General features: G+C 36.8%; 1 protein-coding gene across 1 annotated transcript in view; it reads left to right on the top strand.

Annotated features, from left to right (window-relative positions):
* Positions 1-772: 772 nt before the first annotated feature.
* Positions 773-21,744, top strand: part of alk (ALK receptor tyrosine kinase) — a 797,750-nt gene continuing 776,778 nt past the window's right edge. Inside the window, exon 1 of the mRNA XM_049464193.1 lies at positions 773-2,209. Coding sequence (XP_049320150.1) covers positions 1,510-2,209 — 700 coding nt within the window. The 5' untranslated portion in view covers positions 773-1,509. The remainder of the gene's footprint in view (positions 2,210-21,744) is intronic.

The raw sequence follows: 21,744 nt of genomic DNA, 5'->3' as shown, positions 1-21,744 counted from the left end.
GATCCAACCAAGCAAGCAACCAACGGACTAACTCATTAGCTACCTTACCAACCAGTCAGGTAACTGATAACCTACAAGCCAATAAACCAACCTATTAAGTAATGGATTAACTTACCAAACAGGCCAAATAACTGATAACTACCTAATATACAAGCCAACCAACCATCCAACCGATTATGTTATTGACTAATTCACCAACCAGCCAAGTATCTAATAATCAGATAATTTATAAGCCAATTAACCTACAACCTAATTGGCTCACTTACCAACCAGCCCAGTAAATAGGTACCTAACCAGTCAACCAAGTTACTCCTACTACTACAACGAATAATAATAATAATAATAATAATAATAATAATAATAATAATAATAAACAAAAAAGCTCTTTTTTTCTGCTTGGAACATGTAAATCTCTTACTTTTTCAATTAAAAAAAAAAAAAAATATATATATATATATATATATATATATATATATATATATATATATATATATATATATATATATATATATATATATAAATAAAGTATAGTATCTCATCACTGATTATCACTGTCCTCTGAGGATGAATCTACAACACACACGCAATTTCTCTCTCTCTCTCTCTCTCTCTCTCTCTCTCTCTCTCTCTCTCACACACACACACTCGGTTTTAGACCGAACCGGATGCGGTGACGTCAAAAAAGAGTGTTTTTCACCCGCTTCTTACAGTCCAGCGTGTGGTGGCGCTCAGATCCTAAAACCCGGTCCGGACAAACCAGAGCAAGCGGACCCCCGAGCCGCCGCGCGCCCCTGCAGCAGCCCCCCTCCGCGCTCTCGCCCCTGCACGCGCTCTCAGCGCATCCGCGCCGCTCTGGATCTTTATCTCACAGTTTGAGCAACCGGTGGGGAGAACCGCGACCACCGAGAGAGAGAGAGAGAGAGAGAGAGAGAGAGAGAGAGAGAAAGAGAGAGAGATTGAGAGGAAACGTAGGGAGAGAGAGAAAGAGAAAGAGAGAGAGAGAGAGAGAGAGAGAGGGAGCGGAGTGCGACTTGCAGTGCTTGCATCGTCTCTCCACCACCTTTTGCGTTGCGTGTGTATATGCGTGTGTCTGTCTGTCTATGTGTGTTTCTGCTTGCGCACGAGCGAGCGAGCGAGTGAGTGTGTGCGCGTGTTAGTATGAGTGTGTGTTACTCAGTGAACGAGTGTGTGTTCTTTTTTTTCCCTCCTCACACGCGCGCGCGCACACACAAGGAGGCTTTGAGCAGCCCGCGAGGAGGCGAGCAGCGCGGCAGCATACCGAGCAGCAGCAGCAGCATCAGCACCACCACCAGCATCATCTCCCACCATCGCCACCTTCCACTGGTTCTGCTGCAAGAGCGAGGGGGCACTTTTTTGGTCACTGGGAAATCTTTGCAATGCACGCGGGGGGCAGTTGTTTGGCGGCCACAGCGCGTGCATGAGCGAGCACGGGAGGTGGGGGGGATATAGAGAGAGAGAGTGAGAGAGAGCATCGTCCAGGACACAAGCATGGCCAAGGCGCTGTCCAAGGTGCTGCTCCTGCTCTCGTGCTCCGTGCTGAGCGTCGTGCCCGCGCTGGACGGCTGGGACAGCAGCATCAGCATCAGCAGCTTCAGCGGGGGCATCAGGAGGGACCCGAGCCAGACGCTGCTCTCGCGCACGAAGCGGAAGAGCCTGTCGGTGGACTTCGCCGTGCCGTCGCTGCTGCGGCACTACATGGCGCTGTTCTCCAAGCGGCCGCTCAGCCAGGAGCGCGACGCCGTGCGCATCGCCGTGCGCGCCGGACTCCGGATGCGCTGCGCGCCGCTGCAGAGGACCATGGCCAGCCTGATGGAGGGAGGGGAGTTGGGGGGCGACATGGAAGGGGACAGGAGGAAGCAGGGCACGGGTTTGGGTTTGGGGTCGGGCTCGGGCCCCACAGTGCTCCAAGTGGGCCTCAGCAAAGCCAGCCGCAAGTCCAACCAGGTGGTGGTGGAGGTGGGGGAGGACATGGTGCGGCAAGGATGCGGGGGGCTGCGCTCCACCTCCACCGCCACTTTCCTCTACATGGACCTGACCAGCGTGATGGAGTGGTGGCTCGGGGCAGAGGGCGGGCGGCTGCGTGTGCGGCTGCTGCCCGAGAGGAAGGCGCAGGTCCCGGGCAGAGAGGAGCTTTACTCCGCCGCCATCCGAGCCGCGGACGCGCGGCTGACCCTGCACATGGAAAGCGGTAAGAGCGGATAAACAGCGACTGCAAGTCGCGCGCGTGCTGCTGTTGCTGGTTTGCTTGCTGTTCTTGTTGTTTGTTGGTGACAAAGTTGCGCCGTGCAAATGCATCATTGAAACTTTATTGGCTTGTAAGCAAAAGTTGTTTATTTATGTTTTTTTTTTCTTAACTTTTTCTTAACTGTATGTTTTATTCATCTGCCTGTCTGCCTGTATATGTCTGCCTGTCTGTCTGTATATCTGGTTGGTTGGTTAGTTGGTTGGTTTGATCGCTGATTTGCCTAATTATCCACTTATTTATTTATTTACTTCCTTATTTACTCATTTCTCTATGGCTGTATCTGCATCTGTTTATTTAATATTCAATCCACTATTTGTTTGTTTATTCGATCATGGTATGTCTTATACATCATTCTGTCTGTCTGTCTCTCTAGGCCTGTCTTTTATTTATTCAATCACTCATTTGCTTAATTACACTCTTATTTATATATTTATTTATTTAGTCATTTACTTATTTACTCATCAATCTGCTCTTTCTATTTTTCTATCGTTGTGTCTGCATCTGTTAAGATTAAATATTTAATTTACTATTTGTTTATTGATCGCTTATGTCATCTATCTGTCAATCTGTCTCTGTCTGTCTGTCTAGGCCTGCCTTTTATTTATTCAGTCACTCATTTGCCTAATTACACTCATTTATTTATTTAATTATTTGCTAATTAACTTATTTACTCATTGAGCTGTGTCTTTCCTTGCATCTGTTTTTCATTTACTATCTATCTATCTATCTATCTATCTATCTATCTATCTATCTATCTATCTATCTATCTATCTATCTATCTATCTATCACTTTCCTTTTTTTATTTATTTATGTATTAACTCATTAATTTGCTTTGACTTTTGATCTATTTGGATTATCTATCTATCTATCTATCTATCTATCTATCTATCTATCTATCTATCTATCTATCTATCTATCTATCTATCTATCTATCTATCTATCTGTCAGTTTTTCTGTTTCTATTTGATTATTGATTTTCCTATTTATTCCTTCCTTCTTTTGCTGACTTTTGCTCTATTATCATTCATTCATTCATTCATTCATTCATTCATTCATTCATTCATTCATTTTCCTTCTTAATTAGCCTATTATGTATTTGCTTATTTAATGTTTTCAAACTTACTGATTTATTTATTTATGTATTTGTGCCTTGGCCTACTCTTCTCCATCGATCTTTGTATCCGCAGCTATTTTTTTTTTTCATTTAATTTCTTCATTGTTAATGGTGTGCTGTGTGTGTGTTTGTGTGTGTGTGTTTGTGTGTGTGTGTGTGTGTGTTCGTTTAGTGAGTTTGTTTGGTGATGTGTTGGTTTGCTGGCTTGTTTGTATGGATGCGGGTCTGTCCGGCTCTCTCAGGCTGCCGGGCTATGCTGTGCTGGGTGGTGTTGTGAGTGCTGTGGGTGAAGGCACTTTCAGAGAGGAGACATGCTTGTGTTTGCACTGAAAACAAATGAGGCTGCAGTTGGAATAATGGTAGGAAGGGGAGATTTTGCTGTGCTCGTGGTGTTGCTTTGCTTTGAGTGAACTAATCTGACATGAGAAATGCTGATGCTGATTCATTTATTCACCATCTTTACATACAGACTGCAGATATACGCCTGTCTGCGGGCTGAGGCAGCGTTTGGCTTTTAAACTAGTGCTGATTTCTGATGTTTCACTGTAAGTGAAAGTGTGTTAGGGGACCACAGAAGCCGTGAAGTACAGCAGGTATTGTTTAATTAGTTATTTCTTTAAGCAGATCCCACAGTGGACTTCTCTGTGGTTTCTGGCTATGTCAATCTGGACCAGAGCTCTCTCTGTTTAATTCGCACCTTATTAGTTTAAGCAGTGTGTTCGGTACTCAGGGGTGAAGTTCTGTTCTTTCTGCACAGTCAGACCACCGTAATTACCCAGTCTAATTGTTGGAAGTATTCCAGCTCAGGAAATGTGAAGAAAAAGACATGTATTAAGATGTTAGCTGGCGTGGAGTAATACCATACCAACCATATTTGAAACTCAACAGATATTTGAAGTGAATTAAGTCTGTTGTACTTAAAACTAGATTTTCCCAAACATTACTGAACTGATTTGGGTTAGAAAAACATCATCTGTCATCACTACATACATTCAAATGGTATAGGATCTTTTAGTTATAGAACTAATGTGTCCTTTAGTCATTGACACTTACCATCAGTGTGTAGTCACCCCCCCCCCCCATCCATATGTGTATATATATAAAATGGTTAACTGAACTGATTTTCTATGAATATTTCAAATCAGTTATTTTGTTTTAGTTAGCAAAATAAAAAAGAGAACGACAAACAAATACATTCTTGATTTCAAAGTAGAAATATTGTGCAAAGGATTTGAAAACAAAAGAAAACATTTGTTAAATTAAAAGTTTTAGGTTTTATTAACTCAAGATTAAATTGAGTTAAGGTATGCATTACATTTTCTGCATTTTAAGGCCATTGGTTTCTTCAAATAATTAAAAGTAAACTCAACTCATCCAAACTTACAAAGAACTTTGAAAAGACTCTGAACAATCTTTTAAAAGAATAACGTCTGACATTATCTCTTATTTTAAGACATTATGTCACTTCTCTGCAAAGACTGATCATTTTGCAAGGTCGCAACTATTACATTAAAAAGCTATTTTTTTTTTAATATTTCCATTTTGGGGAGTTTAGAGTCATTATGTGACATAAAGGTATGATAAGTTATACCAACCAGTATAAAAGATCTAAAGGATTAACGTCTATAGTTTGAGCTTATTTCCTATCATGCTCCTGGTGGGCATTCACAAGAAACTGTTGAGTAATGGAGCCCAAACAAAAGCAGCAAGAAAGACTGCTGCAACACTCATGTATTTGTTGGACATTGGGTAAAGTAAGGTAACGAGATGCATATATATCCAGTAATCGGGAGCACATATTTATAGCTATGTAACTGAAGAAAGATGTGGATAGACAGAATGTAATTAATGCTATGCATAAAATATGATTGTAAACCATGATGATTGCTTGTGGGTTTTCTCTCTCTCTCTCTCTCTCTCTCTCTCTCTCTCTCTCTCTCTCTCTCTATATATATATATATATATATATATATATATATATATATATGTATACATATATATTATTTGTACTTTCTGATTTGCATCTTGTAGTTAGTATGGTCTGGTCATTAATCTTTTCTTGCTTGAAAACTGAATAAAATTTATAAAAAAAAAAAAAAAAACAGAAGCAGCAGAATGCCATTGGTTCTTATTCACAGTGTAACAATTTGCATGAGCTAAGAGGTTGTGACAATATTACACACAGTTGACTATATCAAAACTTCAAAATAAGAAAAAAAACACTTAATCCTGACTAATTTACAAAAAAATGATCAAGATGATGAATATATATTATTATATTTGAATATAATTGGAAGGATATCTCCTTGAGATACAATCTCATTTTCAAGGGCTCCTATAAACACAAATACAAAATATAAGATGAGATATGGCAATATATACACTTGCATTATATTTTCGGGATATGTTTTTGTATCAGTTTCATTCCAAAGGCCTGTTCATGAATAAGATTGAAGTACAGCAAATCTTATTCTTCGCAGTAACCTCATTGTTTTAGCTGGAGAGCTGCATGCTGTGGCCTCTGGCTCTTCACTTCCATTTATTTCTCAGCCTCCGTGGTTCAGCCATTTACTATGCAAGCATCTATCAAATGCTGAGTAACCTTCCCTGGCAAATGCCTTTGGAATTGAGAGCAAATAGACTGATGGGATGAACACAGTGTCTCTTAAGAAAGGTGGCGCACTCTACACAAACGGTGTTCTCACACAGCGCCTTTCATTCTAACCAATCAGCCGGCTCTGCTGGGAATACTCTGATCTGTGGTTTGGATCTTATATAGCTAGTCTGATTTTGAGTAATGTGTCTAGGATTGTGCCTGCGTTCAATTGAATATCTACAATATTCAAAATAATAAGTAAAAAAAGAACCTTTACATTGAATGGATGTGTACATAGTATGTCTTTAAAATACAAATACTAAACTATTATTTTACCAGAAGTGTTTTTTTATGTGACACTGTCATAATAAATCCTTGGAGTGCTTTAAAACAAAACAAAAAAAAACTTTGTTAAATGAACTAGTGTATCTCAGAAAATTTGAATGTCATTGAAAAGTTGCTGTATTTCAGTAATTCAGTTGTTCAAAATGTGAAAGTCATATATTCTATAGATGTATTAAACACAGAGTGAGCTATTTTAAGCGTTTATTTCTTTTATTGTTGATGATTATGGCTTACAGCCAATGAAAACCCAACAATTAGCGTCTCATAAAATTAGTACATTATATAATAAGACCAATTGGTGCTTTTGACAGTGTGGGCAGTGTGCCAAATCCTGCTGGAAAATGAAATCCGCATCTCCATAAAAGCTGTCAGCAGAAAGAAGCATGAAGTGCTGTAAGATTTTGTGGGAGACACTGCACTGACTTTGGACTTGATAATAAAACACAGTGGACCAACAGCAGCAGATGACATGTCTCTCCAAACCACATTCTACCAGAAGACTGTACAGCACATCATGCTTCTCTCTGCTGACGCCTTTTATGGAGATGCGGATTTCATTTTGCAGCAGGACTTGGCACACTGCCCACACTGCCAAAAGTACCTATAGGTCTTAAATAATATTTAAATGTTCTGATACACTGATTTTTTGGGCGTTTTCATTGGCTGTAAGCCATAATTATCAACAATTAAATAAATAAACGCTTAAAATAGATCTCTCTGTGTGTAATACATCTATATTATAGATTTACATCTATATTACATCTATATTATAGATTCACATTTTGAACAACTGAATTACTGAAATAAAGTAACTTTTCAATTATATTCTAATTTTCTGAGATGCACTCAGAAATTAGTATTTCATATTCCTTGGTTCTGGAGACCCCTTGTTCATTGACTGCTTTCTTAATTTAGTTATTTAACAATTTAACAATTCCTTTCAAACTCTTTCAGAGCGGCAGTAGGTGTGGCAAAAGCATCAAAACCACTAAAATGTGCAAGGCAGGTGCCTCCAAGCCTGGGTTGAAAAACACTAGTTAATGTATAAATAAGCGCGTGATGTTGGTTGGGGTATGAAATGCTTAGATGTTGTTTAAGAAGCCCATTTACCATTAAATTCTAACAATTGACTGTTTGGCATTGCATTGTTGGATAATGGTGTCCATTGTAATCTCACTTAAAAACAGATGGGTTTTTTTCAGTATCTTGACTATATAAATATATCACCTGGAATAGTTTTTTCGCAGCGTCTTGAAGGAAGGAGTCCCTGGAGGTGTTGAACAATAGCTGCTGCTTTTCCTTCACGCTGTGAAGCTCCAGCTCATCCCAATTAAATCACCTCAAATCACCATCTCAGTTGATCAGGTTTAGATCAGGGGATTAATGTGGAGGACAAACACTTTTTTTTAACTTTTTTACTATGCAATTCTATATGTGTCCTTTAATTGCTTTCATGTATTTAATATAATCTACAATGCAAAAATATATATAAATAAATAAATAAATGAGAATGTGTCTCCAAACTTTTGACTGGTAATATGTGTATATATATTTATGTTTTTTCTTATTTTGCCATTGTAGCACTCGTGTTCTTACTGCCACTCCACCTGTCAAACCTACAGCTCCAAGTCTTCTCTTTACAGTTGAGGCTGAGTGCTGAGCTTTTCTTTTTTTTTTTTTTACTATATTTTTTAGCATAACATATATTTTTGGGCAAGCAAGCAGTTAAGCTGGGGTTACCCATCTAAAATAAATACAAATTGTTTTTTAAAAAGTTATCTACAAGTATTTGAGTTTAATTGAACCCAGTCCAGTTGCTTATAACCACATTAACTATTATTCTTTTGAACGGATGAACCGCTTATAAAACGTTTGACCGTTCTGTTTTTATTGGCATCAATTTCGGCACTGGTGACAATTTGCGTGAGCCACATGAGCAACTCGTTTTTGACACTGTAACAAAAACACTGTAATTATTTCCTGAGTCCACAGATAGTGTTGCTGTCCTCTCATTGTGTCCTCTTAGCGTGATGTGCTGTTAGCGAGCTACAGAGATTATTTTAGCTTTTTTCCCGCTTACTTTACCAGGTTGTGCTTTTCCTTTCTGAAGTGAGTTTATTTTTTTCAGCTTGGTTCAGCTGAGGAAGTCTAGTTTGTTTTCGAGTGAGCAGACAGTGGAGAGATAAGATGGTAAAAGCTAACACTGATTAGCATTAGCATTAGCATGGACCAACCTGTATTCACATAACTTCAGGAGTCAGGAGGTTATTACACATACATGTTAAAGCTATGTGGATGTATAGTGACTGTTTTATCTTTAATTTGTAAATAGCATGACCAGAGGAGGATGGTTAATATGTTTCTTCCTTTAGCTCTGAGAGAGTGTTCCTTGTCACTGTTGCTCACTGGGGTATATACAAGGGTTGGACAGTGAAACTGAACGACCTGTCATTTTAGTGTGGGTGGTTTCATGGCTAAATTGGAGCAGCCTGGTGGCCAATCTTCATTAATTGTGCATTATTGCACAAGTAAGAGCAGAGTGTGAAGGTTCAATTAGCAGGGTAAGAGCACAGTTCTGCTCAAAATATTGCAATGCACACAACATTATGGGTGACACACCAGAGTTCAAAAGAGGACAAATTGTTGGTGCACGTCTTGCTGGAGCATCTGTGAGCAAGACAGCAAGTCTTTGTGATGTATCAAGAGCCACGGTATCCAGGGTAATGTCAGCATACCACCAAGAAGGACCAACCACATCCAACAGGATTAACTGTGGACGCTGTAAGAGGAAGCTGTCTGAAAGGGATGTTCGGGTGCTAACCAGGATTGTATCCAAAAAACATAAAACCACGGCTGATCAAATCACAGCAGAATTCAATGTGCAATGTCTAAAACCAGGTGTTTCAGTTTCATTGTCCAACCCCTTTACATTCTATTTTGTATATTTTGTTTGCGTCTTTGTCCTGCTACCAGATTTCTACAAAGTTGCTCTAAGGCAACACCTTATATAAATATAAGGTTTTGATTTAATTTGATTTAAAGTGCTGCTCTCCAGTAAGAATCCAATTCGTATGAATCCAGTCTGTGTCAGTATCAATATGGCCTGATTTCCAGAATTCTGTTTATGTCACTTTAGGGGTGTAAGAATTAAGTGTTGGACAAAATATCAGTACTACAATATAGGGCTGTGAGGTTCATCAAATTAATTTGATTAATTAAATTGCTGTTTTAATGCAATTTTAAAAAATGGATAATGGAGATCATACATATTTACATATCAAAGCTAATAGAGGGAAACTCAGTAGATAGACATTTGCTTCTGTCAGAAACCTGTAAAGGACTCTCTTTTGTGGTGGTGATTTATATGTTTTCATGTAATGTATACACCATGTTTAATATAAAAGCTGCATGGGGTTCTTACTATTCTTAAACATGATAAATTAATAAACCCAAACTTAAATGAAATGTACAGGAAACAATAGCTTGCACATCACTTTAAATGGTGAAATGGTGCTGTCTGTTAAGATAAAATAAACAAAAACAATTACTATGTAAGAACAAAAAAAATAAATAAAATTAATTATAATTTTTAAAATTATAACAACAAGAAGCACTCATATATTTAAAGAATATCGAAAGTATTTGTTTTTTCTTTTTTTTTTACAATATTATCCAGCTATACTGCGATATACTGTGTTTTTCTTTATACTTTACCAGTGTGTGGTATCAAATATTGATATTGAATATTTGCATTTATGTATTTTTGTTTTAATATATTATTTTATGCATGTTTTTTGCTTATTTAGGAGTGTTTTACCTCTTCGGAAACACAGATGTTGTGAAGTATCGTAGAGAATTGTGTTATTTGTGTATATTGAGAATCACAGAATCAAAATATCATGATATCATTGTTATCGTGAGAATATCATATCGTGAAACACCCTGTGATTTTCACCTCTAGTAAATGTTACAAGTGTAGACTGGGGGTTAAATTTGCCACTTTCTCTATATCTGTTTTGGTTATACTGAATGTACCAAAATCTCATTGTCTTTTATTTCTTATTATTCTGTGCTTTGGAAAATAATGTTTGACATTTTAGAGCTTCTTAATAATACAGTACATTGCAATGTATGGATTAAACTTGCATGCATCTGTCCCTATTTAAGAACAGTGATGCTGTTTAGCTATAATAAGCATCCCATTCATTTTTAGTGCCCTTTCCAGTATTAGAGATTTGCTTAAATCCTTAAGATAATAAGCTTATAATTGAATAATTCAGGCTAATAATAATTTATATAACTTACTGAGAGTAGAGCTCAGACATATGTAAAGATCTGTAAGCGTTCATGACTGTAAGCTCTACTACTTGCTGAGCGAAGTATTATTGTAGCAGTGTATTAGGGAGCTCCATGTACTGCTGCTTGTTCTTTCATCTCAGGGGTGGTGGTTGAGGTTAGAGGTCATTTCTCTGATGGTCTTAAACATCTGACGTCTATAAAAAGTGCTGATCTATATCATTACAGCAGGATTGTAACTTTTATCAGCCCCGAGAGTCGAAAATGAGAGTAGATTAAATGTCTTTCCTTGCAAAGCTTTCCACAGTATTTTATATATTTTTTAAACTAAGGATGCACAAAATATTTGGCAACCAAAATGAGTTGTCTGAAAATGGCTTGAAAAAAGTATTGGGCATTGAAACAAATAATTGATACCAAACGGTGATTTTTTTTATTTCATTTTATTTTACGTCAGGTTGTAATATCTGTTGGGATTTTAAACATGTTCACTATATATATATATATATATATATATATATATATATATATTGTGTGTGTTTAAAAAAAAAGCTGCTAAATTGCTAAGTTGTGATTGGACAAAGTATTCTAATAAATAGAATAAAATAGCATTGTCTAATTTATTCATTTTTAAAACAGTAGGTTTGTGAGATATAACTACTGTACAATTTATCAAGATTTCATAAATTAAGTAAATTAATTAATCTCACAGCAGTTTATTTGCATTAACCTGCATTAAAAGTACTCTTCCACACGCTTTGTGCAATTACACATTCTCACCACCAGGGAGGTCTCTAAATCCCTAAATCCCCAAAATTTACACCTTTTTTAGACTTTATATGATTTTATGTAATGGTCAAAATGAATATATTAATGCCAAAATGCCAAAAATGAATATAAACCTGTGGAAAACCTTTGATATTTGGTTATCTACTAAAAAAATATATCATTTTGTTTACTTTTTGTCACGTCTTTGTCCTTGCACGTTCCCTGTCTGTCTCTGTGTCTGTGTGGATTTGTAGCTCCGCCCCCTCGTTACCTGTCTTCGGGTGTTTCTTGTTTCCTGTCCCCTTCTGTGTGTTTAAGTCGTTCCCTTTGTTCCTGTCTCTCTCAGTCAGATTATGCGTTCCGTTGTTTTTTTTTTAGTCTCCTTGTATTCCGTGTTTCTTTCTTTCTTGAGTTATTTGTTTGTTTATTTGTTTGTTTATTTTTATTTTTTATTTACAAATTCTCTCACTTTTGTCCACTCTCTACGCCTTGTTCCTGCTCCCTAACTGACAACTTTTTTTTTTTTAATCATTCCTCCTTTTTTCTACAACTGAATAACTTCCCACAGACCGGAATACTCTCTATTTTTCATTCTTTACTTCACAGCACAATCCAAAGCAGACATGCTACAAAAAACATTAATATACAGACAGATAATAGACAGAATAGCATATCTAGGAATGAACCTATTCTTGCGGTTAGATAATAAAAGAGAAAAGAGATGTGCTGTCGATTCACCTCCACATGGAATTGGTTTTCTGGTCTGGCTCTACAAAGGCGCGTGAGGCGCAGGCGCTTGGCTGTAAAACTGAAATGTGAAACAATGAAGTGTTTAAAAAATGTTTTTGGATCTGAGAGCAACAGTTGTTGTGTGAGTGGGCATGGAGCTGGCCCCCGACGGATAGGCCTCTCTTGAACGCAGCTCTCTCCTTCACTGAATAAAAGGGGAATCTATAGCACGCCTGCTCGGCACAGTTTATCTCTTTCTCGTTCGGGGGTCCGCAGTCGAACTTTGCATCTCGACAGTGGTGGACTTTAACCTCTCTAGGCCGTTCGTTATGCAGCTGCTGCACTGTGCTGTTGCATAAGGATCTCTGGAACGCCAGTCTTATTGGAATTCTCTCAGCCTTTATTTGGCCGGAAGCGATGCGCGCAGTTCCGCTCGCTGCCAAGTGCGCCTTGGCGAGTGCTGCCGGGGCCGCCTTGACTTTTGTGCACCGAGCATCAAGTGTGGCTTAGGACATGTGTTCAAGGATTTGTTTGGAAACATAAGCCTATTATCTGTGTGTGTGTGTGCGTGAGGCTTAGAGAAGAAATCATTGCTCTACCAAAACAATCGGGAGTGGTTTTTGCCTTGATGTCGGCATCGCAATGATAATTATAAGATTACCATTTTAAGACAAATAGAGTTGCGTGGATTCACCAAAAGAAACAATGCGGCCTTATAGTTTCTGAGTTCTGTTTGAAAAGCTGTATTTGAGGTTTTCGTCTGTTGTTCTCGTGCTATAATTATCATACCGCTCTTTCCACACCTGGCCCCATTAGCTGTAGAGCTATGTATACTGTAGGTATCTACCTGACAAATTTCATAGTCAGATATTCAGATATTCTGATATACTGATGTGTCATTGGATTCACATGCACTTTATACAAATGCACCCATAGACTCTATACTCTACACTCTACCTGTGCCTATACAGCTTCATGGATTTTACATGACATTGCATTACATTTGGCAGATGCTTTTGTCCAAAGCGACTTACAATAGTGAAATACAAAAGTAATAGAAGTTAAAGGTAAAAAAATATAGGGCCTAAAGGAGGTCGAAGGGAAATAATGGGATAGAGGAGTGAAGGAGGGGAAGAAGGAAATGAGGTTAGTAGTAGGTAGTGTGTTAGAGGTGTTAGGAGAGTAAGTGCTCTTTGAAGAGCTCTGTCTTCAGGAGTTTATTAAAGATAGAGAGAGATTCTCCTGATCTGGTAGTAGAAGGTAGTTAGTTAGAGGTGTTAGGAGAGTAAGTGCTACTTGAAGAGCTCTGTCTTCAGGAGTTTATTAAAGATAGTGAGAGATTCTCCTGATCTGGTGGAAGGTAGTTTTTTCCACCTTTGGGGAACTCTGTATGAGAACAGTCTGGATTTGTGGGCTTTGTGTGAATGTTTGTTTGGTAAAGCGAGGCAACGTTCATTGGAGGAGCGCAGCGGCCGGGAGGTAGCGTAAGCCTTCAGGAGTGATCAGTGCAGGTAGGAAGGAGCTGTTCTGTTCTGTCATCACCTTGTAGGCGATTGTAAGAGCTTTGAATTTGATGCGAGCAGCAACTGGTAACCAGTGGAGCTCAATGAGCAGTGGGGTGACATGTGCCCGTTTTGGCTGGTTGAAGACCATTTTATTTTAGTCTTAGAAGTTAGAGATAGGTTAGAGATAGGCTAGAGATATCTTTTTTTGTCCATGCATTCACATAGACCACCGGCCATGATGTAAATGTAAAGGTTTATGTATGTGAGATATAATAAGATAATGAACACAGTTGAGTTATATGGAGGAATATTCTTGATAAGTTATTTTGCAAGTACAAATTCGTACAAATGTTTTTTTTTATGTACTAAATAAAACTACTTTTAAAGTATTACAATGGCTTTACTAACATCTTTTAGGTTAGGGGTCTCAGCTATTTTACAGTACAGAAACATATTATATAATATTAAGATTTTTACCCAAGTTTATGTCACATGCTATATTTGTTTGTTGACTACTTAAATAGCCATTTCAAAAATTCTACCATCCCACCCCACCCCCCTTATACAACCAGAATACATGTTATGCGACTATGGACCGTAAAATCTCATTGTTTTATCACAGAAAATAGAGATCTTATTGGTATTTTAATGTCTTCTTATTATTTCTAAGTAAAGCTTTTTGTAATATAAAACCTTTAGAAATTAAAATAGTTTATGTTATCAACAATAGTGGCATCTATTATGTTGGGGGTTAAAACTGATTTGTATAAACCTTTTATATTTCTACATCCCCGCAATGTTGTGTAAACTATCAATATATTTGTAGGAACAATATATTCCTCCAATGAATGAGAAATAATCAAAGTTCTCATGAGAATTATGTTTTCTCCACCCCCCTGTTAAATGAACTATGAGTGGTTTTTGCACTAATACAGTTATAATTATGTTATTTTAGGGCTCTAAAGTTTTTTTAAAGATTATAAAATTTCATGTCAAAATAACCTTCACATCATTTCACATAGATGTGTGTATAATTCTAACATGTTTTATATGTTTATACAGCTAAAACAGCCTGGGGTCAAATTGACCCCAAACAACACTGATGTATGTAAAATTTGTACAGGACACAAAAAAAAAAACATACCATCACATTAATTTTATGTTTATCCAGTTATGCCCAATAAATGAGGAAAATCACCAAATATTTAAGTAAATACATTTAATTAACTGCTTATTTAAAGGTGTTAAACATAAGATGGGGTCAAATTAACCCCAAGCTCACTTTTTGCATGCTTTTCTTTTTTCGCTTGGGTCTCTACTGCCAATATAAACACTCCAAGCATAAGAAAAAGTTTAGTGTCAGAAATCATATGTTTCTGTGAGCTGTTTGGGTCTCTCCCTTATTGTGATATTACAATAAACAAAAAACAGAGAACCACCCTGGCACCACCCATCACCTATCAACCCCCACCAGAGCCCCACCCACTAGATCTATTTATTGAAGGAACACCATTTCGGTCATTTTGGTTGAGAACCTCAGACAGTACACTGCAGGATTATCCAGCAGACTTTGTCTGAGGGAGGGACCTATATTTACAGTTCATGGAAAGTCAGCAGAAGAGATAAAAAAAAAGTACCAAACGAGTCAAAGGTCTTATATAATATTCTAATTTTCTGACACACTGATTTTTTTTTGGTTTTCATTGGCTGTAAGACATAATTATCAATAATAAAAGAAATAAACACTTAAAATAGATCACTTTTCAATAATAATACAATTTTTAAGATGCACTAGTAAATATTAGTGATAAGTATATATTTACTATATCAATATATTCACTATAAAACAGAGTGGTCTAGTAGGTTTGTTGAATGTAATTGGTTAAATTCCTTTCAACATTTGACAGTTTTCTTTTATATAAATTAACAAAATGAATAAAAAACAGGTCCCCAAACTTGACTGTTACTTTAAAAAGGTGCAGTGTGAGAACGTGAGATTAGAGTCTCACAGCCGACGTTTGAGAGGTGGCACCTTCGGCAGGATATCAATTTACCCAGCATGCATAAAAGCTCAGTTATGTTCATGTGTCAGAATACTACTGTTTTGCTATGATTTGCATGAATAAATCAATAAATGAGTGAAAGATTTTTAAATTGGCGGTAAATGAGTTTTTTTTACGCCGTGACCGGGGCTGTTACCAGGATACAGGCCTGTCGCGAGCTGTCAGTGTTTGTTCCTTTTTTTTTTTTTTTTTGATTCCAGGGTTGCCATATACACTCGAGCCTGATTGAAAGTATGAGGTGAGGCGGCGGCTTCAGAAAGTGAGAGGTTTTCACACAACAATCAGTGGGGTCCTGACACTTAGCGCTTGTATCAATCAGACCCTACAGCAGAAATCAATAATGAGCCAAATAACACATGAGCACATTATTCATGGAATTCTATGATCAATGGAGTTAAGATGTTATAGATTACATTCTACTCTACCCTCATGAGAGCACTGTTTCAGAAATCAACAGGTTTTCAATAGGCCTGATCTACCACTTCTCTCTTAACCCTTTGAACCCTAGGCTGTTTTGGTGAGTTTTTTTTTTTTTTCCTTTGTTTTTGTCAGTCCCTCTTTCAGGTATTATAACACAGTAATTATATCAGACAGACACCTGCCCTGATCTCTTTTACTCCAGAAGCAATACGGCTGTTTAAAAATATAATCATTTGAGATGTAAAAAGAAGCAGAATTGTTATATTTTCCTGGAACTGGTCATGTTTTGGTCAAAATTTTACCAAGCGCCTGTTTTTTTTTTTTTTTTGCTTATTTTAGAATGTATAGACTTTAAATATATTCACACCTAAGATATATTTTCAAAAACGGTTAGACTAGAGTGTTTATGAGTTAAAAGCATAAGAATATGGATGATAGTTCATTACATGGCTTATTATTACTTATTACAAAATACATGGAGAGCATCAGGCAGAGTTATTTTTCTTGATAATCAATAATCACACCTCTAGGATACATGTAGATACTAAAAACCTGACACTCAGAGCAGCCTATGCCTTTCAGTATTTTCAGTATCAGGACACACAAAGAAAACAACTATATACAAAAATGTAATTTTTTTAATCTACATAAATAAAAATGTTTAGTGCAAAATAACTACTTAGTAAAAATGTGCAAGTAAAATAAATGAAAACTATATAAAGTAGTGCACAGCATGCCTAGCTTTAGTTTGAGTAAAGCAGGTATTTTCACACTTTTTCTGTAGACACTTTTGAGTCTTTATTTACTGATATTATTTGGTTTGAAACATCATATAAATATGTTTGAAGCACTAAAGGTAAATAATATTGGTTGGGGAAGGAGATCTCACTTTTTAGGTGTTTTTCTCAATGGGTTTATTGTAAATGATTTACCATACTGGGATGTCATCACTATTTTTAGAAAGAGTAAGTTCCACCCTTTCTAACCATGTATGGATTATGTTTATGTGTGAAGAGATTGTTGAGTAATTAAGCTGAGAACACAAGGTGTGATTTTGGATGGAAAATTCCTTAGATCTCCATTGGCGCAAATTGCGTCAAAAACTGCACATTGTTTATACAACTTAATTACTCAGGAATGTGTCAACGCACAAACATGATTCATACATTGTGACAAACACAGAAGTTTTATAGTTTCTAAAAATAGCACTGAAGTGTTTTTGAGAAATCTATTGTGAAATACACGTAAAGAATAGGCTTACCTTCATATTTCCATGCTTTATTCTTTCATTATAACGCCATTAACTGTCTCAAAACACTATAATCCGTGTGGTTACTTTAACTCTGGGTTCTGCGGTTAATCTCATGATTGCTGGTGCTGATTCATCAAAATTAAATTATATATATATATAAAAAAAACACTAAAAACACAATTTTTCAGCCAATAATATTTACTTCTAGTGCTTCTAAATTTTTTATGTGACCTATAAAATCAAATAACATTTAAATAAATCCAGTAGTGTCCAGATTGGCCCAAATTACTCAAACTCTTAGCCTGCCATGCAATCTGTATCCTAAAGGTGAGAATATCAAGAAAAATAAATCCGCCTGGTGCTGCTCAAGTATTCTTTCACAGTAATAAGCCATGTAATAAACTATCATAAAATTCCTTAAACTTTCAACTAATATATACTCTAATCTGACGATTACTGTAAAGAAAACTCTTGTGTGAATTGATCTGGAGTCTGTGCATTCAAAAATAAGAAAAAAAAAGAAAATTAAAAAAAGCATTTACATCTCAAGTGATGAGCAAGTGATTTTGAGCAGCTTAATGTTTTCTGGTATAAAGTAAAAAAAAAAATAGCATGTGGCTGTCTCCTAACATAACTGTGTTATTACGAGTGAAAGTGAAACTGAAAAAAATGAAGAAAAAAAAAACACAGCAAAATAGGCTGGGGTTCAAAGAGTTAAACATCAGGTGCAACAGAAATCCTTGAACTTTTTGAGTAGTTCCCATAGCAGGCGATAAAAGGCGATTTAATTAACCCTAATGTCATATGTGGAATTCTGCAAAATAAATATTTAAATGAATCAAAATCTAAAATATTGTTTTTAGCAACCTTGCTAATTAGTGGGTGTTCTTAGATGAGGATGACCCATTTTTGCATGTTTCAGAATTTTTCTACTGACAATACAGAGAATAATCTTCTTTTAACATCATTAATTATACCCCTCTACATTTCATCGTGTTATGTGCAAGATAATTATCAGTATATTAGAATATTTAGTTAGTATACATTTTATTTCTATGCTATCTATATAGTGGCTCCATAACACATGCATAAGCACTAAATAATATATGTATAAGGCAAAATGTATGTATAGATATTCTTGTAAAGATTATGCTATTACCTTCGTAACACTTTCTTTTAACAGAATGCAGTAGATGTAGATAATCTGCATTGGAAATGTTCTTTTATGCCTTAAATAACGTTATATTTTCACTCCATGGCATCATGAATGTGTTATAAATCCCCTATGTAGGTACTCTTCGAATATTTCCACATGCTCTCATTCTCTGGTAATATTATGTAACATATACTGACATGCTAAAGTCATGGGATGGGGCAGAAGTTTGTAAAATGATTATGAAGTGTTACATCAGGGTGTGGGTGGAGTATGGAACCTGTATTAGTTGTGAGGTGCTATCTTGTTGTGGGTAAGGTTGAACATTGACCAGTGTGCTCATGGCAAGGCAACATAAATTATTCAATCGAGGCCTGATAGTAGATGCCAGATAGATGGAACATTCCATTTTCAAAGCTGTGTAGGCATTTAACATCGCTAATCCACACTGTCACGTGTGTATCAAGAATATGTAATAGAAGGTTTTATCACCCACAGTGGACAGTGCAGTCGGTGCTAATGATTGTGACCGTTGTTGTCTAGAATTGAAGAAGTGTTCATGCAAACAGACAAGTGATTCTGGCAGAAATCATGGCTTGACCAGTTCAGAGCCAGCGTCTTATTAGTATGTAGCAAATATACTGTTACATATTTAATTATTCGGCCAAATCATAAGGTCATTGCAGATTCTTCACAGATGTTCTGTAATTAAGTGATTTAACATGCTGCAACTACACCCTCAGCTATAACATTACAACCACTGGCAGATGAAGTGCAACTGATTGATTATCTGTCAAGGCTGGCTGGGTATAGTGATGACCTTCAGAGGTCTTATGGAGTCTACTTCTTATAGGGTCAGAGCTGGTTTGGTGGTGTGAGGAGGACTTTGCATTAGATGAGCATTAGATAGATGGTTTTAATGTTTTGGCTAATGTTTGACATAAATCTGTAATATCAACCGAGTAATTGATCACCTCAAAAGAAGGACTACACTTTGACATTATTAGCCGGTAATGCACTGTAACCGAAGCTCTGCATGTATTACTCTGCCACATACAGGTATCCTAGCAATGATGCAGCGCTTACAAACCAAATACAAACCAAAAGGGATATCAATAAACACCACTGGGAGCCATTGGATCCCATAGAGGCACAGTGAAGAAAAGCCATGTCTCCAATAGGCGGCGCCGGTGAAGACACGGTCCCACAAATAAATAAGCCCAGTGATTCAAAAAATAAAAATATACATTATTACACACATTATCCAGCCACCAATATCAGGTTAAGAGTTGTTATTATTAAAATAAAAGCTTATGTGTACATATTTTCTAGTTAATATAGGGTATTTTAAGCTGAGTGTAAGGTGGACTCTTGTTGCTGGGGGGCATCAAAGTATACAAAACTTTAATTCTTAAAAAAAAAAAAACATTTTCTTTCAAAGTCAAACGAGCGCTGGACTTTAATTTACACAGATTTCTCTTCTGAAAAACGTTTATGTGGGTGAGTAAAGCTCTTATGCTTATTTACATTTATTTATTTTTTTTTGTAATCTCCCAGTAAGTTGTACTCAAACTAGTGCTGGGCGATTTTCATGATTATTCGGTTTATTCAAATTACAATTTGAATGATTATTTTTTTTAAATGGTGTAATCATGATTTTACATACATTTACAGACATTTTGTCTTTTTCATGTAAAATATCCAAAAACGCTACTCATTTCTGAAGTGTTTATCCCCCTTCCCTTGGTTTCTCCGGTGAGGATCCGTGATGAATTGTGGAAAACAATAATAAAATCTCCTTCATAGTTTTTTCCATGACTCGTTTAGGGCGTTATTTCTCTATTTTCAGTCACAGACCTGCGTACTGAAGTATAACTGTGTGAGTTTGTCCACAGTGTGTGTTCATGAGGCCAAGACCTGATATGAACGCATGAACTTGTTAAACATTGTTTTGAATCACTCATTCACTCAATGATGCGACTCAACCTAAAGCGTCTGAACACAAAACAGATATATAAATATATAAAATATATATGTAAAATTGTTTTTTTTTTACAGGTAAACCTAGTTTTGAACCATTTTTTTGCTATCTGTAGTTTGATTTTTAATAGTGGGGTTTTTATAATCAAAACTCAGATTTTTTTTTTTTTTTTGTGAAAAAAGGCCATAATCACCCAGCACTAACTTGAACAGCATGTTTTTTTTTTTTTTTCGTCTTTGCACAGAGGAGTAAACATTTCACTGTCTACTTAAAGACTTACAAAGCAACCGTTTCGGGCTCATTATGAGTGCTGACATTAACGCAGAGCTGCGAATCTTCATCGCTTGAGTGATACCCAATGAGCTGAAGCCAAACAAATTCATTTTAGTATAGTTACAGCGATTTTAGCAATTTACCGTATTTCCCACACCCCCCAGAGAATCGTTGAGCACATGTAAAAGACACAGTTATGGTCTTCCCTCCATCAAAGGCATCCGTCTTTATGTGGGGCTGTAATGCTGGGCTTTGCCACTGACACGGACAGATAAAAATCAATGCATCTTAATGAGCTGCCCTTCGAACCTATCACCATCTATCTACAATGCTAATATGCATGACTGCGCTCTCAGGGGCCGTCTGCAAATGGACTTGTTTGATGCCACAAATGCATGGCTTGAGCAGAGCGTGATATCAAAGCTATGAGAAAAAAAAAAAAAACAGACCGGCTGTGTTTTATTTTTTATTTAGTTTTTTTTTTTTTTTTTCTGCATTTCTGCTGTACTGTACTGTAGTGGGTAGATCTGATTGACTTTCCACAGAGCAGTGAATCTTGTGCCCCTGACAGCCTGTCCCATTAGTTTAGCTCTGTTTACTGCTATTATGGTAGATCTCGGTGTATACATTTCTCTGTTTCTTGACAGTCAGCAAACAAACAAGCAAGCAAACGGATGGATGAATGGGTGGGTGGGTGGATAGATAGATAGATAGATGGATGGATGGGTGGATGAGTGTTGGGGGGGGTAGATGGATGGGTGGATGGGTGGGTGGATAGATGGATAGGTGGATGAGTGGGTGGATAATTGGATGGGTGATGCATTGGTTGGTATATTGAGTCCCCTTTTAAAAATAAATAAAGATGCTTCACACGATTCTCCTTGAAAGATGCTGTAGAAACTGTTTAACATCTATCCTTGATTTCAGAATAAATAATGCATAAGCATGTGTCCTGATGCGCTGGTGTATTTTCATGTATTTT

The sequence above is a fragment of the Astyanax mexicanus genome, chromosome 14, assembly GCF_023375975.1.
Source record: "Astyanax mexicanus isolate ESR-SI-001 chromosome 14, AstMex3_surface, whole genome shotgun sequence".
Lineage (NCBI taxonomy): Eukaryota > Metazoa > Chordata > Actinopteri > Characiformes > Acestrorhamphidae > Astyanax > Astyanax mexicanus.
This window is presented reverse-complemented; position numbering and strand designations above follow the sequence as displayed.